Genomic DNA, 21,050 nt, shown 5'->3' with positions numbered 1-21,050 from the left:
TATATGTGTCAAAATCTTGTCTTCATATGTCAATTGGCAAAAATTTGTGGTGTGAATGGTGTGAAGTTTGGAAATAAGCATAATATATTTATTATAATATAAATAAATAGGCTAAATTTAACATTTTAAATTATTATTTTTGTTCAATGCCGCATATAGCATTTTTTATTCTCACTTATTTAATGTGAACTAATTTTAAAGGAAACCAGCAAACTGGTGAAAAACACTTGACAAACAAAATCCGAACGCACCAGTTTACGAGCGCCTGCAGACTAGATTCAATAACGGGTAATAAGTGGTCCACCAACAGCGTGGAGAACTTGATTTTGAAGTCTACGTGCAGAACAATTTTGATTAGGGAACGCTGGCAAACGCTGAAAGAAAAATTCTAGTCAGGAAATTGCAAAGAAATCCGGTGGACCATACTTTAAAGAAAAAGAACAGACAAAACACGACCCTGCAAAGTCAAAAACCAGAACGATACCCTGCAGCCTTATAGACTTAAACTATGTGAACCCAAATGTATTTCTTGAGATTCTAGAAAGCAGGAGAGAATAATCTTGTCCGCATCACACAATCGCGCTATCTATCTATCCTCCAAGCAGAATGAAGGCGCAGCTGCAGAAACAAGCCAAACCCACCCGGGTGAGTACCCGGGGCGCTTATATAAATACCTGCTGTGCCACCCCGGCTGGTGTCTGACATCAGCTGTCACTTCTTGGCCTCACTTGTATACATAAAAACTTCTATTTGACACACCTTCTTGCCATTCCAGGCAACGCAAAGGAGCAGAGATGTCTCATAAATGGGGATACGGATCGAATAACGGTGAGTTATAACAGTTTGTAGTGTCCTGGGGAGAAAATTATTATTATTATTATTATTATTATTATTATTATTATTATTATTATTATTATTATTATTATTATTATTATTATTATTATTATCATCATCATCATCATCATCATCATTATTATTATTATTATTATTATTATTATTATTATTATTATTATTATTATTGTTGTTGTTGTTTAACAACTTACACGTTTGATAGGTCCTGACAAATGGGAAGAAGATTTCCCAATAGCCAATGGCCCCAGACAGTCTCCCATCAACATCGTCCCTCAGGAAGCCCAGTTTTCACCCTCTCTAAAGCCTCTGATAATCAAATATGAGCCATCCAACTCTTTGGGCATCCTCAACAATGGACACTCCTTCCAGGTTGACTATTTGGATGATACCGATTCTTCAAGTAAGTGTAACTCGCTCCAGTAACTTTCTATATACAGTTGTCGACATATGTTGGGCATATTTCTGCAATGGCTGCTAATGCAATTATTTAGATATGTCTCATCAGATACTTTCAAGGTTTGTCCAAGTATTGAAAGCCCATTAAAAGCTTATCCATAATTTGATTGAGATGTTTACTGTCATTTATCATCTATGAGTTCATGTTGGCTCATGACTGTACAGTGGGGATAATATTCCTTCCAGAACTTTATCTGGCTCCCTGCCTATGTTGTTTATGCCTCCACCCTGCTGTGTGCAGTGTGCACTGCAGCAGATAACAACATCTGATCAAGTCACTGCTCTTTTGCGTCACTATATGGAATGTCGCAACACTTTGCCCTTATCATATAAATCATTATGAATTCATTTACAAGTTATTCAATACTGAAAAAAATAGTGCTATAGGAATTCTAAAGGTGATAAATTAAAGTACTTAAGTTTAATATAAAAAATAGAACAAAAATGTTCATATTTGGGATGTTTTTCATAATTTCCATGTTGTATCCTTGCAGCCCTGACTGGGGGTCCTATTTCTGGAACGTATCGTCTGAAGCAATTTCATTTCCACTGGGGAGGCAGTGATGAAAGAGGTTCTGAGCACACCATCAATGGCATTAAGTTCCCATGTGAGGTACTGAAAAAAAATATTTTTTTTAAGTGTTAAAAGTTGTTCATTGTGGCTGGCTGAAAGGGAGTTCGGTTTGTATGTACCATTTTTTTGTTTTAATTGTCTAAACTAAAAATGAATAAAACTACTAATTTCTCAAATGATGACTTATCTTCTTATCTACTTGCATAAACCAACAAAATATTTTGCTTTTACTGTCTTGTCAGCTTCACTTGGTACACTGGAACACCAAATATTCCAACTTTGGAGAGGCGGCCAGCCAGGCTGATGGACTCGCTGTGGTTGGGGTCTTCCTCAAGGTGGGTCTACTAGATCTGGTGTCCATTATCAGTCATTCACAGTCACTGTAGTAAAATGATAAGGTGAGCTACTGCTCTAAAATTTGACGATAAACAAAAAACAAAAATGGTGCTTTCTTTATGAACTGGCTCTGTTGTCCTCTAGATTGCTGGTGCCAACCCCAGGCTGCAGAAAGTGTTGGATGCTTTGGATTCCATTAAGACAAAGGTGAAATTCTCCACTGGGATTTATTTGTTCTATGAGGACATACTTTTGTAAATTTGTGATACCGATCCAGCTATTCACTATAATAACCTATAAATTTTTGAACCTCCTTCCACACACATAATTTATTCTGTAACAGGGAATGCAGTCAACCTTTCCTAACTTTAACCCAGAAACTCTTCTTCCTGGTTCTCTGGACTATTGGACATATGATGGCTCTTTGACCACTCCACCTCTTTTGGAGAGTGTCACATGGATTGTTCTGAAGGAGCCAATAAACGTCAGCCCTGCACAGGTACTTTTAATAATCAAACCACCATGCAGGAAATATATTCATGGCATTTTGTTTTGCACTTTGTGAGACAAAATATTCAGTTAGTTCACATTGTGGCAATATTATTTTTAAAAAATGTATACTTGTGCTCCTGTAATGATACCACATATATATATTTTAAGTCAACTGCATTCAGATCATCACGGCAACTGTTTCTTTAAAAGAAAACCTTTCTGTCCTTCATCCTTAGATGGCAAAATTCCGCAGCCTGCTCTTCAGTGGAAAAGGAGAGGATGAGTGTTGCATGGTGGACAACTACCGGCCTCCTCAGCCTTTGAAGGGCCGACAAGTCCGTGCCTCCTTCAAATAAATGAGGCCTCATTTATATTAATGTTTCCCAATGAGCTGTAACATAGTACAGTATTGTGAGAGATCATCAGGGGGATTATCCAGTTTCACTTAATTGGTACGAAAATTATTTATTGACTACAAACAATGTAGTATGCCTGCAACATATAGTGAAAAATAAAATAACTAAATACTCTTATGTTTAGATGGCAATTAACCTGTTATGCAATTTTTGTGATATTTTGTTTGCATTTTTTTTTCTTATGTAAAACTTGGCTTAATAAAGAATGGGAAACATTAATTTACAGCACTCGAACCGGGTTTGCTGCATGAATTTGTGAGTGTATCTTGAATACGCTATATACAGCGCGCTCGGTGGGACCAGAAAAACCTCAATCAATAATTGTCGACGGGAATAATGACGAGATCGGTCAGTTAACATGTCAATCAATCTTGTTGATATCCATGCGCATAACTTGCGATTAAAACTGAATGGACTCAAGTGACATCCTGACTGATGCTTGAGGATGTTGGCAGTGAGTAAAACATGAGTCGTGCCCTAAAAAACAAGGCCACGAAAAAAATGTAACATCAACTGACAGGTCAACATCAACAGAAGACAGAGCAGTGACATTAGAATGTGATTTGAACTAGATAGTATTGGAGGGTGCAAAATAAGAAGCAAGATAATATTAACTCAGGGAGTTGAACTACCGGAATATTTTTAATTGAGGCAAATTAATTAAAAAATGTATGCAGGTTGTATCATCAATCAAAGCTACTTTACGTTTGTCACAAATTGTTCAGCTAAGTGACTACAGTATTATGTAGAAAATTGTAAATACATATTGAAGAAATGCAAACCTAATATTCATACCCTGAATTAAATCATGTTGTGTTTCCACTGTGACATAGTAATAGATTTTAGTTATTTAAAAGTACCCTCTTATTATTGAAAATGTAAATTCATAAGGGGTGGGGTCTACTCTCTCTTATCGGGCAAGAGCAATAGACTTGTACAAGAGTGTATGGTTTATCATAACCAATTCACACAACTGTTATCAGACAAGGAACATTGTGATAACTCAAACAAGACACATGCTGACTCTGACTGCATGCATTAAGTATTACATAGTGTTTTTTAAATTATACAGTACATAGAGTTTAAGAGTCTTTCAATATTAATAGTGGAGTTATTTTTCACCATATTTTATCGTCATAAATTCCCCTTAGTTTTTAATAAAGAAATCATTGTATTGTAATCTAGTACTTTTCAGTGATGTACCGTTTCATTAACCTGCAACATAATAATCATAACAACGATCTTGACTGAATTAAATTGAATTGAAAGGGCTGACGAGCCGAGTGGAAGACTTTATTCATTCATTCATTCTGCAGTGGAGGAATATGGCCAACAATGTCCTTTCCAATTCAGCACTGTGTGTGTGCGTGTGTGTTTGTGCGTGTGTGTGTGCGTGCGTGCATGTATGAAAGGGGCATTGATGAACAGAAATAATTTGGTACAAAAATTAGGGCACAATTAGGACACGGTTGAAGATGATGCAGACAGAGACAAAAGAGACTGTGATAGATATGAGATTGTTTTGGAAAGTGTTATGTAGTGTTTGCAAGAATTATTGTGTTTTTTATTCGACAGACTCTCTGGGGCTATGGTAGAAGGGCGCATAACAAAACCAGTATTGACTAGAAATTTTACATAATGAGAGGATTCCCTTCCCTTGCTCGCCACAATAACCATCCCCCCCATATTCCTCAATAAAATTTTCCATGGCTGAGTGACATCAGTAACCATAGCAACCGTATGTTCCTGTCATAAAGTAGACAAAAGGATGATATTGAAGATGGTTGTCATCCGTGCCTTTTGCCAAAAACAACAATTGAAACAAACAAAAAAAGGTAAATTAGTCTAAGGGCTAATATTTTTTGTTTTGCTTAAAACTCGAATAATAACTGTAACCAGAGTTACAGGCAACTGCTCATGAATGAAAATGTTTTGATTGCAAATATTTTAACAAATATTTAACAAATTAACTTTGTCTTCTAACTTCAACAGTTTCGTCCATCCTAAAATGTGTGCTCCAGATGATTCTTCATTCTCAGACACAATAATAAAATATCTGAAAAGTTAGTTCTATTTTTGAAAATGACATTTTGTATACCTAGTTTAATTGAGGTTGGAGGGTTTGAGAATTGAGAATAGGAGTGATCTTACATAAGTGTGCAAATTGATGTTATCTCTAGAGTTTGACTCCCCCTAGTGTATAAAAGGTGAAACGCTTGCAGCTCAGTAAATAATACCTGTGACGTCACCGTTGATGGGGTTCAAGCCAAATGAGTTGAAAGGTCACACACTTGGTTGATGAGTAGTTACTTAAATTCAGGTGTGCGGGAGCATGCGTGTGATGCTCCCTCTAAGTTTCTAGGTGGGTTGGTTTTTGTTATTCAGAGTATTACTGACATTCCTTACAAGGTAACTAGTCTGTTGTTTTTTGTCCTAATGATAATGGTAAATGATCTAAAATAATTTTTTAGAAATTAGTGCAATTTTATGATGCATTCCATTTGCTGAAGATGACAAAGACAAGCTTGGTCGTTTGAGTGAGCAAGTAAGTAAAAAAAATAAGTAAATGGTCTTGCAAATTCTGCTTCGTGTATTGCATGTAAATGCCAATGTTTTATTTTGCTAGAATTAATTGACAGCAGTATTGTCTGTAACTTGGGAGCTGTTATTTTTTTTTTTTTAAATATTTGATCAACGTTTTGCACTTTTGGTGAGACAATTCAATGCAATTTGTTTTCTCACAAATGCCTTGCCTGAATTGTTTATTGAATTTCCGACTTGCACTGTAAAAAAAAAATTGCACTGCATCATGACATCAAATGTCATTCTAAGGCTATCGGAAAAAAAATTGCTTCATCATTCATAGACAACAAAAATGTATCACTACCAAAATGTTTGGAAGCATATTTTGTGCTTTTATATATCTTAAGCGTGGAAGATTTTTTTTCTGCATCAATACTAAGACGAGCAAGTACAACTGTTTGACTAAAGCAGGTTAGCATTTTTTGTAAAACTACTTATTTCTTCATTCAAATGGTGCAATATTTTAGCTTTTTTTAATTTACATAAATGTGTTTGGTGTTCATGTCCAGTGATTTGTTTTTTTTTTTATAGTCAACATGGCTGTTAACAGACCCCCAACAGCTCGCCCACAACAAGAGCGAGCACGGCACTTTCGTACCACCAGCGGTGTATCAAACCCCAGACAGCCGGACACAGGACCAGGATGCCCAAGCCAAGACCCAGGATCAACACACCATCCCAATTTATCTACAAGACCTGTCTTCTATGTCCCTGCTCCACCTCCACCTCAATTTCTCCACTACCAGTGGCCCATCCCATTCCCCTACAACCCGATCGCTGGATTCTCAGGCATGGGTATAATTTAAATATTTGCATATTTCGTTCAATTTCACATCAGGACAATTGATTCCTTCGATAGTTTTCTATTGCTTTTATGATATTAACAGATTTTCTTTTTTTGTTTAACTTCTGGACCTTATTTTTCTACCATTTCTCAGGCTATGGGATGGTTATGCCCCCATTCCCACCTACCCCCTATATGGAGGCTCCATCTTACGTCATGCCCCACCCACATGTTGACTACAGACAATTTCTACACCCCATGGTCCATGCGCAATGCCCACCGTATCAGAACCCAAACCAGCCGAGAAGATTTCGCGGTCCGTTTTCTTTCAGTGTTCGTCAAACAACCAACTCTGAAGTCCAAACGGAACCTTCCGAAGGCTTGAGTAGTGACAAAGAGGGAAGCGTCCATGGAGATTCCGGGACAGGAACTGCTTCGTGTTCTCCATCTTGCAGATCTAGCTCCCAAAAACAAGATTCTGTCGAGGTTGAGAAGTGTAGTTCACCTAGCGTGGACATGGATGTCCAGCGCAGAGGAAAAAGCAGTCCTAGTTCTGCAGAAAATAAAGCTGTAGAGTCGTGTCGTGAAACATCAGAAAAACAGAACGAGCCTGCAAACGTGTGCAATTATGAAAATGGCCCTCCCTGCAAAAATGACCTTTGTAATATATGGTCAGTGAGCTCTCAAGATGGTATGGTCCCGATGTGTAGCTCTTCACAACAAGAGGATGAGTCTATTCAAGAAAGGCATGTCTCTGTCAGTGATATTTTAAAGTGTTGGAGAGCTGGCGCACCGCAGGAGGCAATACCGAAAGAAACAGAGAAGGAACTTTTTCACAATGAAGATCAGCTGGCTTTCAAAACTCATGAGCAATACGAGGGGCCTGTTTGTCATACTGCCACGAAGACGGGGAACGGTCCTAGGCTTCTGGGATACAGAAGAGAAAGTGGAGAGGTCAGGGCGCCTCTTTCCAAAAAGTCAACTGATTCCCAGAATGAAGGTGCACGGTTATCGAATGATTTCAATGAATCCCAAGAAAATGACAGACGCTTACATGAAAATGCTTCTGGGAGTGTTTCTTATAAATTCCCTTTAAGTACTCCCCGAGTCGAAAGGAAATTGAATGAGTCCGTGTGGTCTGTGGAATCTATAGGACCCTTTATCCCGAGTAAGGAATGGATTATGCAAAATATGCCGGAGTCACAGATGGTTGCAGAGATAACAGGGGAACCTGAAGATGGGTTGTTAAAACAATACGACATTATTTTAGATAACTGTGATGGAAACCAGAGCCTAAACCCGTCCACCTCAGATTCTGCTCCAATGTCAGGTCTTATTTACAGTACCCCAGCTCAGAAGACAAACCCACCACAAACTCCAAGAAGGAATTCAGCTCAATCCCCTGAATTGACCGAATCTCCAAAAGAGGACCCTGGCATGAATCCTAAAAATAATGAACCCTTGACTTGTTTACAGAGTGATATCACACCCTCGGGTGAAAGTGGGTCTCCTGAAGTTACGGCTAATCAAAACCCAAATCAGAATGGATGTAATGATGTGCAGCAGGTGAAAATTCCATGCATTGCTGACCAAAGAGAAACTCCTTCAAGCTCATTAGAAAACATCCCATCGACAGCCAAGTGCACAGAGGCTGTGAAATCAGTGCCTGAAGTCGAAAGCAATGATGACCTGAGCAATCATCAACTTTGTGTTCTTCTGGCTAATCCCAGAACAGCTGAATTCTCTCCAGGAAGCATGGGACATTGTTTTTGCATTGGCTGCCATTGCAATAAATTCCACGAATCCAAATATCCATTTGAAGAGTTAAAGCCAAACGTGGGATCGAAAGTAAAACATCGAGGTAATCCGCAGCAATATTTATCGGTTGTTTAACGATATACTTAACACGAGATTATCTCTAGCTGTGCGGAAAGGGATCTCAATGAAAGCACGAATAGAGAAGAAATATGGGCCCTGGAGAAACAAACGGCTTGGTATGTTTTGGTGTCACATGATCTAGTTTTTATTTTTAGTGCTGACAAAAAAAAAAAAAAAAAAGCAGAAGGTGAATTTAGCAGTGTTTCCAGACTTTTATGTAAAATCTTTTTTATTCCCCAGCAAAGTACAACAATCATGAAGAATGAACGTAGTGCCAAGCCCCAAATCAAAAAGTAAGTATTTTATGGTGATCTGGATTTGGTAAGTATCAGCAGTTGTATAGCACCCATAAGAACTACAAGTATTGCTAGCTTAGCCCAAATAGTTTTTCTGCGTTTATTTAAAAATGGCATATCCTTAATCTTTGGAGGGGAAGACCTTAATCGACAGATGTTTAATACCACATATAGAATCAATCCAACAAAACCATGTGATGTCATAAAGTGAGGAGCCACCACCATATCTCAGAGCCTGTCCCTGCAATTTAAGCTCACGATCAGCTGTTCTGATTTTGGTGTATCAAATAAGTTATAAAACGATTCCAATATCTCTGCAATATGCTTAGCCACTAGTCATTGCTGTCTTTTTTTATTTTTTTTTTATTTTGGTCAACGGAGGCGGGGTTTTAGTGAACCAGGTGTGTTTTGCATTAGAGAAATAGCCACATAAATTATTTAATAAGAAATTAAATCACCATTATGCCTAAGGTTATATATAATCATATATATACCAATAAATAACTGCTGAAAATAGCATAATAAAGCTCCTTTAATTAAGACAACCAAAACAATGTTTTCTTGCAATTTCTTCTAGGTGCAGATGGAGATCATCTACAATGTTGAACTTGTAATTGTTCAATGAGACTGTTTTAAATGTTCATTTCTATAATGTTATTGAATTCTATTAAAACTATATTTAAAATTTGCTCAGTATCCTTTTTGTTCATTATTTGGGAAAGCATGCTCGACGATTAAATTATTTCCTTTAAGTACACGTTTTGCCAGACAAACAATAAAATAACACTACTTTGTGAAATTTTGGCACTTTATTTTTACAGTTGATGCACTGTGCTGTAAATGAACGCTGCAAAAAAAAAAATGGTGGAATGAAGCTGGTAGATTTAAGTGTCTTAAACATTCTGCAAATGGCACTAGTATGTTTAGACAATATATACATTGTGATTGACAGTGAGCAGATTTGGTAGCGATGCAAAGCAGACTGTAATATGTTCATTTAAAAACAAAGCCAATTTGAACCACTCGGTTACAAATCATGCCCTAGTTGGGCTATCTCCTCCACAAGGAACTCTATGTCCTCGTACTGTGTAGCAGGGTTGGCGAAGACGCATCTGAAGAAATTGACTTTGGTACTTGTAGGCTGGTAACCAATCATAACCGAGCCCTTTTCCATCAGCCTTCCTTTAATCTGAGGAGCTACCTGGAGTCAATATGAATTATATTGTGACTCTTGCGCAATGCTTTAAAGTTGGAATAATCTCTACAGACCTGATGGAGTCTCTTGTCTCTGTCAGAACCTTGTGGCATGCTTCTCAGACTTGGAGGAATGTACCAGAAGCACACGTTGCTGTGCTCAGGCTGTGTGAAAAGCAGAGGAAGAATGTATCTAGCATATAAAATTGAAGGTCTAAACAAATTCCTGCTTACTTTATTTTTGAAAACTAGTTCAAAATCTTTCCTCCTTTGCAGTAGATCATATAAATACTTTGCATATCCCAAGCACTTGTTGACCTGAGCTCCAAAGCCCTCTGTACCCTGGAGAAAAAAGAGGCAATCATTCTTAACACGTCCATAAAAAGGACAAAATGGTGAAGAACTATAAATATATGCGTGTAGATGAAAAATGGTAATACTACTACTTCGTAATAGTAATACCTTTGCCTTCCACACGAGCCAAAGTTTGAAGACATCCACATGTCTGCCACACTGGATGCTCTTATCTCCAGTATCATAGCTCACGTCATAAAATTTGTCTTTCTGGAAGAGATATGGAGCCGCAAGTTCATTGCACTTTTGTAAGAGGCCCTGTGGACAAATAAAATAACTTTATTAGGATGAGGTAGATAAAACGTGGAGAATAATTTGATTCAATTGTGAAGATGTATCTCACTTACCATGCATGGTCATTCAAATAAATAAATAAATCTCATTATCTTACTTTCTTCTTTATAAATAAATAAATAAAAACAGTCATCTTACTTTCTTCTTGATCAGGATGGCTGAGCACTGCAGAGGAACACCCATCATCTTGTGAGGGTTCCATGTTACTGACCACGCTCTGGAAAACATCCATTTTGTTTTCTGTCACTATGAGTCATATTAATAAAAAAATAATCTACACGATATGTTTTGTTTACTAATGCACTACCTTTCAATGCCCTGTAGCTTCATCCTATATCTGTCTGACAAAAGTAAGCATCCGCCCCATGCTGCCTGGAAAGTAGGAGTGAAAAAGAACACAAAATGCAAAACTGCAGGTTCTACATTCTATATGTATACAGAATACAAATCCGAGGCCGTATTTTTACTTAATTACGCAAATAATTTTATATAGACTTACATCCACATGCATCCATAAAGTGTGTCTCTGACAGATGTCCGCAATGGCATTGAGGGGATCAAAAGCTCCATACACAGTCGTGCCAGCCGTTGCATTCACATAGAACGGAACCATGTTCTGGAGAGAAGAACTATAAGTACGTACCAACTTTGTCATTGTTTCACATTGCGTAAAAGCAACAACCCAACCATTCAACGCAATTTAACCATTTTGCAGTATTACCTTTTCTTCAGCTGCAAGAATAGAAGCCTCAAGTTCTTCTGGAATCATTCTCCCTCTGAAAAAGTCCCAAAGTAGACAAAGTTGTCCATGTGCTACATAATGTACATATTGTATTCTACAGACTTCTTTTTTTGTGTATGACTAGACGGAGAAAATATGAGGATAATGAAACATAATAGATGAATGCCAAAACAAGCCTATTCATTGATTTATTGTCTTCCTACATGCACACCACATTATGACCACCTAATGGACTGTAATTCATGTAGGCAATATCAATGTAACAATATTTGTTAATGTGGCTTTACAGGTCAGAATAAATCCTGAATGTGCACAACCATACACAAAAGACTGCACAGGTGAGCAAATATGTACGCTGTTGTATATTATAAAAAGTTTGAAAACAAACATACCTTTCATCACATTTCACTATAAACACATTTTCAATGCCCAGTCCCAGCACTGCAGCAGACTTCTTGATTGAATAGTGGCTCTGTCGAGACAAAACCACAATGAATTATGTATCTTCAGCTGTCTGACTTTAGGAACAAAATAAACCATTTCTTTGTTCAGTTATCACAGATTTAGGCGATGTGATTACATGTTCGGAAGTAAAGAGGGCCAAGTGAGGCAGAGCTCCCATTCCTCGTGTCTTCACTTCTGGGTAGAAGTAAAATCTTGCCACCAGTATACTGTACAGGTTGGAGATTGTTCCTCCTTCAGGAAAAATGTCATTTTATTCACAGTACACGAGATATACAGAATTGATTTTGTAGTCGCAGACATTTAGAGGACACAGACATTACCTGGTGAGAAGATCCCATCTCCCTCCTCATTAGACCATCTTACAATGCTATACATCTTCTTCAGTAGAACTTCCTCCATTAGGGTGAAGACTGGAGACACCTCATATGTAAACCTACAAAAAATGCTTTTATTCGGCAAGCCACATACAACATCTGCAATTTTTTCCATTAAGAATCTTACATGTTTGTGTTGGCTATACTTGTCAGCCATTCACCAGCAATACCAATCACATCCAGACCTGCGAACAGTTGATTGAAGAAACGAGGGTGGCCTGGATAGGGAGAAGGCCATAGGTCATACATATACCATAAATTTCGGACTATAAGCCGCGGCTTTTTCGTAAATTTTGAACCCGGAATCACGGGTTTTAGCTGGTGCGGCTTATAGTCTGGTGCAGCTTATAGTCCGAAAATTACGGTAGTATAGTACAAATAGGAAACGATTCATCGGCAAAATTCTATTTAGATATAGCATGCAATTGTTAGCAAGAAACAAGATGCTTCCAGGAATGCCCGGCCGGGCAAACGTCAGACAAAAACCTCACCTGTATTGACACCATATTTTAGTGTGTCGTGACAATCCACCAATATTTGCTCAAGAGTGTCTGGTTTTTCAGGCAGCTCTAGACTAAAGCCTTCCAGTCCTTCTTTGAGTTGGTGAGGGTGGTGAAAGTCCAAAACCTGAAACACAATAGGCATTAGTGTGCTTTCATTGCCTCTTAACTGGTGACTTATTTAATCTTTTGGGTTACGAGAGAAGTACCTTGGAATTTTGGTGATAGGACTTGCAAATGTAATTTATTAATAAGTTCAAAATTTCCTGCAGAAATTCCCTTGTCATCCTTTCTCCCCCTGAAGTCGGCAACAGATCTATTTGCACGCACATTTACAGAATATGCAATTGCACATTTTACACAACCAAGAAAAGAGGGCATACATGAATTTTGCATCAGTTATATTCGGGTTGGACTAATGATTCTGTTGTCAATACTCATTCAAATTAATGCTTGTAATAACTTTTAATGTGTGGTCTTTCACTGAAAACTTAATTGCGGTGAACAGAAAATTGTAAAAAAATAATCATGTAATAGGCAAACTGTCAAAGTACCGTTGCCTTGTTCAACTCTCACCTTTGCAGTAAATGTCACTAAAATCAGTCGCCGTGTCTTTGTTTTCTCTGGGTGAGTCCATTTTGGTTGATTTGCTTGTGACACTGTCTGGAAAAAATATTGCATTCAATATGTTTAATAGAATCCTCATATTATAAAGTTGGCCAGCCGTCCACCTGTCCACCTGGTGTCTGTCTTAAGGACACTGCAAGGACATTGGTGGCGAGGGGGTACTGAATCATTTGTTTAATATTCAAATGTCTTATTGTGAACAACAACACGGCTTACTATGATGTTTTTTCTATCTATCTATCTATCTATCTATCTATCTATCTATCTATCTATCTATCTATCTATCTATCTATCTATCTATCTATCTATCTATCTATCTATCTATCTATCTGCTTTGAATTATGTCCGCTGTATTCCCTGAAACATTCTTGAAAAATAAGCAATTTAGCACGGTTAAATAGACGGAAAATATCATTTTAAAATCACCATTAAAACCATCAACATTCATAGTGTCATCTAATCACACTTACCTGGTAGCTGTAAGAAATCCATATCAGTACAAACGTCGGCTTTCAAAACAAAGGAAAATATAAGTTTCAGTGTAGAGGTCTACTACAAAAGTGTAGGTGCCAAAAGTCACATCAGTTACTCAGTGACTTTTTCTCAAATAACTTTGCCTGTGGTCAAAGGTATTCTTCTCTGACACAGTTACCTGGAGTGACATCTAAAAGGTGTCTAAGTAGAAGAAAGCAACAGGAACACACAAAACACACCCAAGAGAGGGGAGGGGAGGGGAGACTTCTTGCCGATGATACAACAATTACTCTCTCCCTTCATTTGTGCAAGGAAAAGAGACAAGCTTAGAAGAATCAGCTGATTTCCTAACGCAATTCAATATTAACAAATTTAGGAGATTAGCCTATTTATGAAATAATTAATGATAATGATCAAATATCAGATTTCAAAAAAGCAATTAATCCCATTAGTTATGCAATTACATTGAATACTGGTACTTTAATGTATTTAAGATGTTTTTTTCAGGTAGCTTTCAGGTATCTAACCTTATTTCAGTCAGTACTTTTTTCTTTTTTAGTTAAGAGTTGATATATTAAAATTATTTTAGCAAGGGCTATTCTAAACAAAATAATCTGTACTTTGCCACTACTGGTGCACAACGCATGGACTAAATTAAAATTATGTGCAAAACTTGAGTAATTTTTTTTTTTCAGGGTATAACATGATCAAGAACAGAACAGGTGGGGGGAAGTATTCAACTAAAGAGAATAATAGACTGAACACGATTTAAGATGACCATACCTGGAGTGAGTTCAATGTTGCGTTGCAGTTGAGAGAAGTCGATAGATGGCAGTAATGAGCAAGACTACTGTTGTCCTATGCCGGTTAATGCTGAAAGAAGAATATCGGAAAGCCGGAAGTATCAAATGTAGGCGGGGCCAAACTAGGAAGTAAAAAGTATACAATAACATAAACCATTACTGTGCTTCATAGTGATTTTAACATTATTTCCGAAGATGAGCCCTGTTTGTTTTATAAGCATTGGATTATGAAGACCACCACGTAAGAGTTTTTTTTTTTTCCATTCCTGGCAGTTTCTACCGCCTATGAATCGTCGGTTTACGTTGGTAGTTAGCTTAGCATCTTCTTTGAAAATTGTAAACGTCAATATGCTGACAACTCTACCACAGCGAACAACGTTAAAGGCATGTCGAAGAAATAAACAACAACGTATCATTCGGAATAATGGTCGTGTCAATAAAAAAATGCACATTGTTAATTAGTGTGAACAATATGTTTCGGAGCATCTGAAATCTAATAAATTATGGAAGATGTAAGGATATTATCGTCATGACAGATGAACTAAGTAAATGATCAATTAATTATTGTACTCAATATTTTCACCATTTGCATTTAAAAATAATAAACATAAAAAATATAGGCTTGGGAGATTGAAAAATAAAATGAAAGGGTTCAGAATGCTCAATTCTAGTGGCATGGAGTTATAAAGGTAAACTGTGAGTTGCTGGTCATATAACCACTGTGTATCCATAACTAGTTGCCTACATGTGCACCATGTTGGTGAACCCTGTTTTGTTGTAACTTAATTATATAGTTTTGAGACTGATGTGGTAACTGTATCACCTTTCCCTGCTTCCAAGTGTGACCGCATAAAGCCCATGGACTAAGCGTTACACTTCTGAGCATGAGAATGGAGGAGACAAGCCGTGAGGCGGTTGCCACAGCCGTTCAGCGCGTGGCTGGAATGCTGCAGAGATCTGACCAGTTGGACAAAGTGGAGCAGTACAGAAGAAGAGAGGCCAGAAAGAAAGCCTCTGTCGAAGCAAGGCTTAAGGTGATCACATGAAGAACTGTCATGTCCATAATGTCATGTGATTCAATGTTTCTCTTACATCACAGTACCCCGAAAAAGTATTGATATATTCATTTTTTTGCGTACATGTCAGACTGAGGTGTTTCAGATCATCAAATTTTAATATTAGATAAGGCAGATAAACACAAAATGCACTTTTCAAATAATTTAATTTCTTTTTTGGTACATTATATTCAAAATGATTTGACCGTAGATGAAAAATGATTTAATCATTATATTAAATGTTTTAACTTCTGAGCACCAAACTCAACTAAAGTGCGGTTCTTTGGCTGTTGTTATTTCTCTTGTCTCTTGAAATGTAATTCAAGGAATGTTTTTCAGGCAGCCATTCAGTCTCAGCTAGACGGTGTCCGCACTGGACTAACTCAGCTGCACAGTGCCTTGCTTGACGTGAAGGACATCCAGAGCTCGCTGGCTGATGTGAGCAAAGACTGGAGGCAGAGCATCAACACTATAGAGAACCTGAAAGATGTCAAAGATGCTGTCGTTCAACATAGTCAGCTGGCCTCCGCTGTGGAAAACCTTAAAAACATTTTCTCGGGTAAGTGTTCAGTTGAGGTCTGATTCAGAGACTTAAGGAGCAGGTCTGTAATCTCACTCATTGCATACTGCTTATCTAGAAATATAACCCCACAACATGTCTTGTCACAGTGCCAGAGATTGTGGAAGAGACCCAGCAGCTGATAGAGCAGGCAGAGTTGCTTCAGGCTCACAGGAAACTGATGGATCTGGAGAGCTCCCGAGATGACCTTATGTACGAGCAATACCGCATGGACAGCAAGAACACCAGTGACATGCATCTCATTTCCATCTATTTTGAAGATGTAAGTTTTAATGCTTGTCGTTTGTCAACTGTAATTTTTTTTTTTTTTTTTGCCGCTCTTTTAAATCCCTTCTTTCCTCCTAGGTTCAGCGGTTATCAGATGAGCTTGCCAAGCAGTCATGGATGGTTCTGCAGAGGGCCATGGTTACTGTTCGTCGTGACCCCACCATGCTAGTGTCAGTGGTTCGTATCATTGAACGTGAGGAGAAAATCGACCGGCGGATGGTTGACCGTAAAAAACAGACGGGCTTCATCCCGCCTGGACGACCCAAAAGATGGAAAGACAAAATGTTTCAGGTGAGAGGAATTATTTCTTCTTCACCTTTACTTCCTCTGCAGTCCAATAATATTAGATTTTTGCTATTCAACAATATTGATGATGCACAAAGCCAGTGGAAATCTTTTAGCTTAGAAACTATTGACTTGTTTTATGTCCGTATTAAGTATATATTTTTTTTCTAATGCAGGTATTGGAGGGCACTGTCAGCACCCGCATCGAGGGCACACAGTCAGTGACAAGAGAAGCTGATAAAATGTGGCTTGTTCGTCTTCTGGAGATAACAAGGAAATATGTTTTAGATGACCTCATCATTGTCAAGAACCTCATGGTTCAATGCTTTCCACCACATTACAACACCTTCAACAGGTGAACATTTTTCCTCCTAACCTCTCACGTTCCAGAATCTACAAATTAGAAAAATTCTGTGTCGCATAGTTTTACTACTTTGAAAAGTTTCATAAGAGGACATGGACATGAGGAGGACATTTATTACAGGAATACAAATTAATTGCAAATTTCTTTGACTGGAAGCGTCTATTGTTTGCTAATATTCATAATTGTATGCATATCTTTCAGGTTTTTCCGCCTTTACCACAATGCCGTTTCCACTCGTGTCAAAGAATTGGCATCTGAGGACTTGGAAGCGAATGAAATCGTGTCCATGTTAACCTGGGTCCTCAATACCTATAAGAGGTACTGTCTAGCATGCCAATGTTTTATTCTTTGGATTTTTCCAGTTCTTGTTTCTAATATGTTTTGATGCAATATTTTTGGTAAGTTTCAAATCATACAAAAAAAGAATTGCTTCTCCAGGGATTGTGTAACTCTAGCCCACTGTTGGTCCTACTGCCAGTGCGCTAAGAAGCAATCAGACATTGTTCTTCTGTGTGTGTTTCTTAGTGCAGAGATGATGGGGCATCCAGAGCTTCTTGCTGAATGTGACATCAACCAGCTCGAGGCCCTCCTACCTCAGGATGTGGTGGATGATTTACTCAGCAAATATGTCCAGACTTTCACAGTAAGCGCCACACCCAATAAGATGCAGACTCGGAATGAACATTTCTTTGATGGAGAAAATAAATCGGTTATGGAATATTCAACTAATTTTGATCTTTCTGTATGAATATATTCACCCTGACAAAATTACTTAACATTACACCTATGTCAAATACATCTTGCATTGAGTGTTTATTGCTATTTTTGTCTTCAGTCCAATATTACCGGCTGGCTGAGGAAAGCTCTTGAAACAGACAAGAAGGACTGGCAGAAAGAAACAGAGCCTGAGGCTGATCAGGATGGGTACTATCAAACTACACTGCCTGCCATCGTCTTTCAGGTAGCATACATCTTTTTTTACATACAGATTAAGAGGCTATTTATTTTACCTGTAACATTTGTCTGATATATATTTTTTCTGTGTTATCATTCTACGCAGATGTTTGAACAGAACCTGCAAGTAGCCGCTCAGATCGATGGGGACTTTAAAGAGCAGGTTCTCAAACTCTGCCTGAAACAGATGAACTCATTCCTCATTCGGTAATGTTTTGATCGTTACCTTCGATTGTCTGTCTGGACCAGAGGTTGTTCTCTGATAAATAGATATACCGAGATGTGTCAACGTAAATATTTTCTCCATACTGTGTGCTGTCTAGGTACAGAGAAGAGGCTGTGGCCTATAAAGAAGAACATCTGCGAGATCGACAGCTTCCTCAATGTTACGTGCAATACATGATCGCCATCATAAACAATTGTCAGACATTCAAGTAAGTGCTAATCTTAGTTGCTTGTTAGCTTTTAATTCTCTTTGGGGCTCCATTATTCATTACTTCAATAATGGAAGTACCAATGCAATATTAATACTGTTTGACACACATCCAATGTGTTCTTTAGAGAGTCCATCAACAGTCTAAAGAGAAAATATTCTCAGTCCTCGGAGCCCACCGACAGCGATGCTGCCATCGAGAGGACACTCAACGAGGTGGCCAAGGAGGGATGTCAGTTCCTCTTAGATGAAGTCTTCTTAGACCTTGAGGTAGGAAGGTGACAAGTTTTACGTGCTGGATGTTTCAGGTGTCCAAACTGTGCATATAATCTTGCAGATATCAACATTTAACTTGTCATTTCCAGCATCACCTCAATGAACTTCTAACCAGAAAATGGCTGACAGGATCTCATGCTGTGGATACTATCTGTGTGACAGTGGAAGACTACTTCAATGACTTCAACAAGATCAAGAAACCCTTTAATCGGGTAAGAAATACATTTTTGCAGATTTTTTTTCTCTTTTTCCATAATCATTATTATTGCGACAAACCTAAAAATAATCGTGTGCCGTGCGTGCAGGAAATGACAAGCGAAGCCCTTCGCAGGGTTGTGGTGGACTACATTAAGGCAGTGATGCAAAAGAGGATCACCTTTAAGAATGCTGATGAGAGGAGGGAAGGAGCTGAGAGAATGACCAAAGAGGCTGAGCAGTTTAAATTCCTCTTCAGAAAACTGGCTGCTGTGAGTTCTCATGTTACCATAATCCAGATTGCAAAATTTGCAGGACAACTGTACCTGGTTCATCTGTTTAGGCGGATAAGAAGGAAGTTTATGGTTAATGAAGATTATTCTGTTGTAGGGAGAAGACACAGATCGTCTATGTGGCGCTATTGTGGCCATTGCTGAAGTCTTCAAACTGACCGACCCGACACTGCTCTTCCTGGAGGTCACTACGCTGGTTTCCAAATACCCCGACATCAGGTACCGGGGCTCTGTGTCAATTGCCGTATTGAAGTGTGACGTTATTAAATATGCAAAATACTGATTATGAGGTTTGTTTGCAATTTGTTTTTTATTGACTTTTTTGTAATATCCATTATCTGTACCACCAAATTTGTTTTAAATCTCTCTTCCTTTTAAATGATGATGACGTACTAGTGAAACCATAATTATACCAGAAATCACACTGAAAGCAGGATGGATTTACTGTTCCCTCAGGGAGGAGCATATCCAGGCACTGCTAGCGGTGCGCGGTGATGCGAGCAGGGATATGCGCCAAATGATCATCGGAACGCTCAGCGAGAACAAAGTATCTTATGGAGGTTTCACACAGCCCATCTTCAAAGACATCACTGTGCCCACTATTACCATGACTACCATGACTACCATGACCTCCATGGCAACTGCAAAGCTGCTTAAATAAAAACCAATTTGACCATTTCTTCCTTCAAAAAGGATAACATGATTTTCACCTCAGGATACTGGGTTGTTTATTGCACCTTCATGTTTCTGTTTACTTGCTGTTTAATCGCCATGCTGATTTGGGCTCGAGAAAATTGTAAATGTACCGTTGTAAAAATGAACTGCCCATTTAAATATATGTCATAATTGAAACTTTAAGAATCATTGAGGACATACAGAAGAACTAAAGTGCTTAATCAGCTTTTTTGTCATTTGTTTTGGATTCCACCGTAACCGTCCTTTTCCCATTCAGCTGAAAAAGTGTGAACTGTTAATGATCACCGTTTGGCTACTCGTTAGTGAAGAAGGCTACCAGTAGAGATGTAAAAATAAATTGATCATCTTATCAACAATTTTGATAATTGATGATTTAGAGCCATTGTTTAACTTAAAATTTCAGACTTACAAAAGTCCAATAACAGTTAAATTGATTCCAGTGTAATTGAAATTAAACAATAACTAATAGCAATAGTCCATTAACAGGTAATCATTTTTTTTAATGTAAAATAATGTTTTTCCAATGAATCGATCAATTCTATAAATATTCAATAGTGACAACCAGCCCTAGCTGGCAGTTTGATACACTTCAGAAAATAAGTTCACCCAAATTGTCTCATTACTGGTGAGCTATATTTGGAAAAGCCCTGGGTTGTCCTTGGGGGTGACCTGGTGACCCCTATGTGTAGATAGTGTGTGTTCCATTTGCAAAAATTTGTGGTATTTGTAAATTATCAGCCTGAATAAATACTACAAATTATGTATTGTTATAACCTTTACTTCATTGCATGTTTCTCAATTATCAATCAAACCTTCATTCATATAGCACAGGGGTGTCCAAAAAAAATTTTCGCGGGCCGCATTGTCGTCATAGCTTCTTTCGGAGGGCCATTATGAAATAAATGTATGAGCACCTCGTATTATATACAGTAAAAGCTACAAAACAATCTGACATAACTGGTTTTCAAATCAGATGAGTAAAAACTGGTCAAATATTTAAAAAAAAGATATTAAAAGTGAAGACAATTTGAAATTCTAGTAATAACACACGAATTTGATGCACAATTTGTCTTCGCGGGCCACATAAAATGACGTGACGGGCCGTATCTAGCCCCCGGGCCTTGAGTTTGACACCTGTGACATAGCACCTACTTTAAA

The 21,050-nt window shown here is 38.0% G+C and overlaps 4 protein-coding genes across 8 annotated transcripts; 3 read left to right on the top strand and 1 right to left on the bottom strand.

The window, feature by feature from the left end:
- The first annotated feature begins 664 nt into the window (after window positions 1–664).
- cahz (carbonic anhydrase) lies at window positions 665–3,360 on the top strand. Its single transcript, XM_049747498.1, has 7 exons — window positions 665–828; window positions 1,055–1,252; window positions 1,803–1,921; window positions 2,125–2,217; window positions 2,363–2,425; window positions 2,562–2,717; window positions 2,947–3,360. Exons 1-7 carry the CDS (start codon window positions 795–797, stop codon window positions 3,064–3,066), a joined length of 783 nt encoding a protein of 260 aa, XP_049603455.1. The 5' UTR covers window positions 665–794; the 3' UTR covers window positions 3,067–3,360.
- Window positions 3,361–5,444: 2,084 nt separating this feature from the next.
- On the top strand, window positions 5,445–9,355 carry LOC125984898 (uncharacterized). Of its 4 annotated transcripts, XM_049747205.2 has the most exons (7): window positions 5,445–5,535; window positions 5,637–5,671; window positions 6,241–6,504; window positions 6,648–8,354; window positions 8,416–8,487; window positions 8,612–8,664; window positions 9,245–9,355. In XM_049747205.2, the coding sequence occupies exons 3-6, from the start codon at window positions 6,246–6,248 to the stop codon at window positions 8,635–8,637; spliced, it is 2,064 nt and encodes a 687-aa protein (XP_049603162.1). In that variant the 5' UTR covers window positions 5,445–5,535; window positions 5,637–5,671; window positions 6,241–6,245; the 3' UTR covers window positions 8,638–8,664; window positions 9,245–9,355. The 4 variants fall into 4 exon arrangements, with proteins under 4 accessions (XP_049603162.1, XP_049603163.1, XP_049603165.1 ...); XM_049747206.2 differs by lacking the exon at window positions 9,245–9,355 and adding an exon at window positions 8,842–8,976 and having other exon boundaries at window positions 5,485–5,671; XM_049747208.2 differs by having other exon boundaries at window positions 5,486–5,671; window positions 6,241–6,498.
- Window positions 8,564–14,579, bottom strand: gad3 (glutamate decarboxylase 3). 2 transcript variants are annotated; one of them, XM_049747210.1, is made up of 16 exons: window positions 14,475–14,579; window positions 13,167–13,253; window positions 12,800–12,906; window positions 12,582–12,717; window positions 12,218–12,308; window positions 12,037–12,149; window positions 11,832–11,947; window positions 11,644–11,723; window positions 11,231–11,285; window positions 11,009–11,125; window positions 10,817–10,881; window positions 10,648–10,726; window positions 10,324–10,473; window positions 10,096–10,203; window positions 9,937–10,026; window positions 8,564–9,868 (listed from the first exon to the last, which is right to left on the bottom strand). In XM_049747210.1, exons 2-16 carry the CDS (start codon window positions 13,225–13,227, stop codon window positions 9,695–9,697), a joined length of 1,542 nt encoding a protein of 513 aa, XP_049603167.1. In that variant the 5' UTR covers window positions 13,228–13,253; window positions 14,475–14,579; the 3' UTR covers window positions 8,564–9,694. The 2 variants fall into 2 exon arrangements, with proteins under 2 accessions (XP_049603167.1, XP_049603166.1); XM_049747209.2 differs by lacking the exon at window positions 14,475–14,579 and adding an exon at window positions 13,688–13,896.
- Window positions 14,570–20,654, top strand: exoc3 (exocyst complex component 3). The gene is made up of 16 exons (XM_049747203.2): window positions 14,570–14,735; window positions 15,335–15,528; window positions 15,889–16,108; window positions 16,219–16,391; window positions 16,475–16,687; window positions 16,858–17,036; window positions 17,247–17,363; window positions 17,571–17,688; window positions 17,881–18,006; window positions 18,106–18,206; window positions 18,323–18,433; window positions 18,561–18,702; window positions 18,798–18,920; window positions 19,014–19,175; window positions 19,294–19,415; window positions 19,653–20,654. The coding sequence occupies exons 2-16, from the start codon at window positions 15,379–15,381 to the stop codon at window positions 19,855–19,857; spliced, it is 2,262 nt and encodes a 753-aa protein (XP_049603160.1). The 5' UTR covers window positions 14,570–14,735; window positions 15,335–15,378; the 3' UTR covers window positions 19,858–20,654.
- The last annotated feature ends 396 nt before the right edge of the window (window positions 20,655–21,050 follow it).

Source organism: Syngnathus scovelli, chromosome 17 (assembly GCF_024217435.2).
Source record: "Syngnathus scovelli strain Florida chromosome 17, RoL_Ssco_1.2, whole genome shotgun sequence".
In the NCBI taxonomy this organism is placed as follows: Eukaryota; Metazoa; Chordata; class Actinopteri; order Syngnathiformes; family Syngnathidae; genus Syngnathus; species Syngnathus scovelli.
This window is presented reverse-complemented; position numbering and strand designations above follow the sequence as displayed.

Bases quoted from the DNA above. Each gene is read 5' to 3' on its own strand.
- cahz (XM_049747498.1), top strand. From the start codon at position 795: ATGTCTCATAAATGGGGATACGGATCGAATAACG. The intron at 1,253-1,802 runs GTAAGTGTAACT...GTATCCTTGCAG, and splicing joins GGATGATACCGATTCTTCAA to CCCTGACTGGGGGTCCTATT. The intron at 1,922-2,124 runs GTACTGAAAAAA...CTGTCTTGTCAG, and splicing joins GCATTAAGTTCCCATGTGAG to CTTCACTTGGTACACTGGAA.
- LOC125984898 (XM_049747205.2), top strand. From the start codon at position 6,246: ATGGCTGTTAACAGACCCCCAACAGCTCGCCCACAACAAGAGCGAGCA. The intron at 8,355-8,415 runs GTAATCCGCAGC...GATTATCTCTAG, and splicing joins ATCGAAAGTAAAACATCGAG to CTGTGCGGAAAGGGATCTCA. The intron at 8,488-8,611 runs GTATGTTTTGGT...TTTATTCCCCAG, and splicing joins CTGGAGAAACAAACGGCTTG to CAAAGTACAACAATCATGAA.
- gad3 (XM_049747209.2), bottom strand. From the start codon at position 13,709: ATGGATTTCTTACAGCTACCAG. The intron at 12,718-12,799 runs GTACTTCTCTCG...ATTGTGTTTCAG, and splicing joins CCTATCACCAAAATTCCAAG to GTTTTGGACTTTCACCACCC. The intron at 12,150-12,217 runs GTAAGATTCTTA...CATTTTTTGTAG, and splicing joins AGTATAGCCAACACAAACAT to GTTTACATATGAGGTGTCTC.
- exoc3 (XM_049747203.2), top strand. From the start codon at position 15,379: ATGAGAATGGAGGAGACAAGCCGTGAGGCGGTTGCCACAGCCGTTCAG. The intron at 18,434-18,560 runs GTAAGTGCTAAT...TGTGTTCTTTAG, and splicing joins AACAATTGTCAGACATTCAA to AGAGTCCATCAACAGTCTAA. The intron at 19,176-19,293 runs GTGAGTTCTCAT...ATTCTGTTGTAG, and splicing joins TCTTCAGAAAACTGGCTGCT to GGAGAAGACACAGATCGTCT.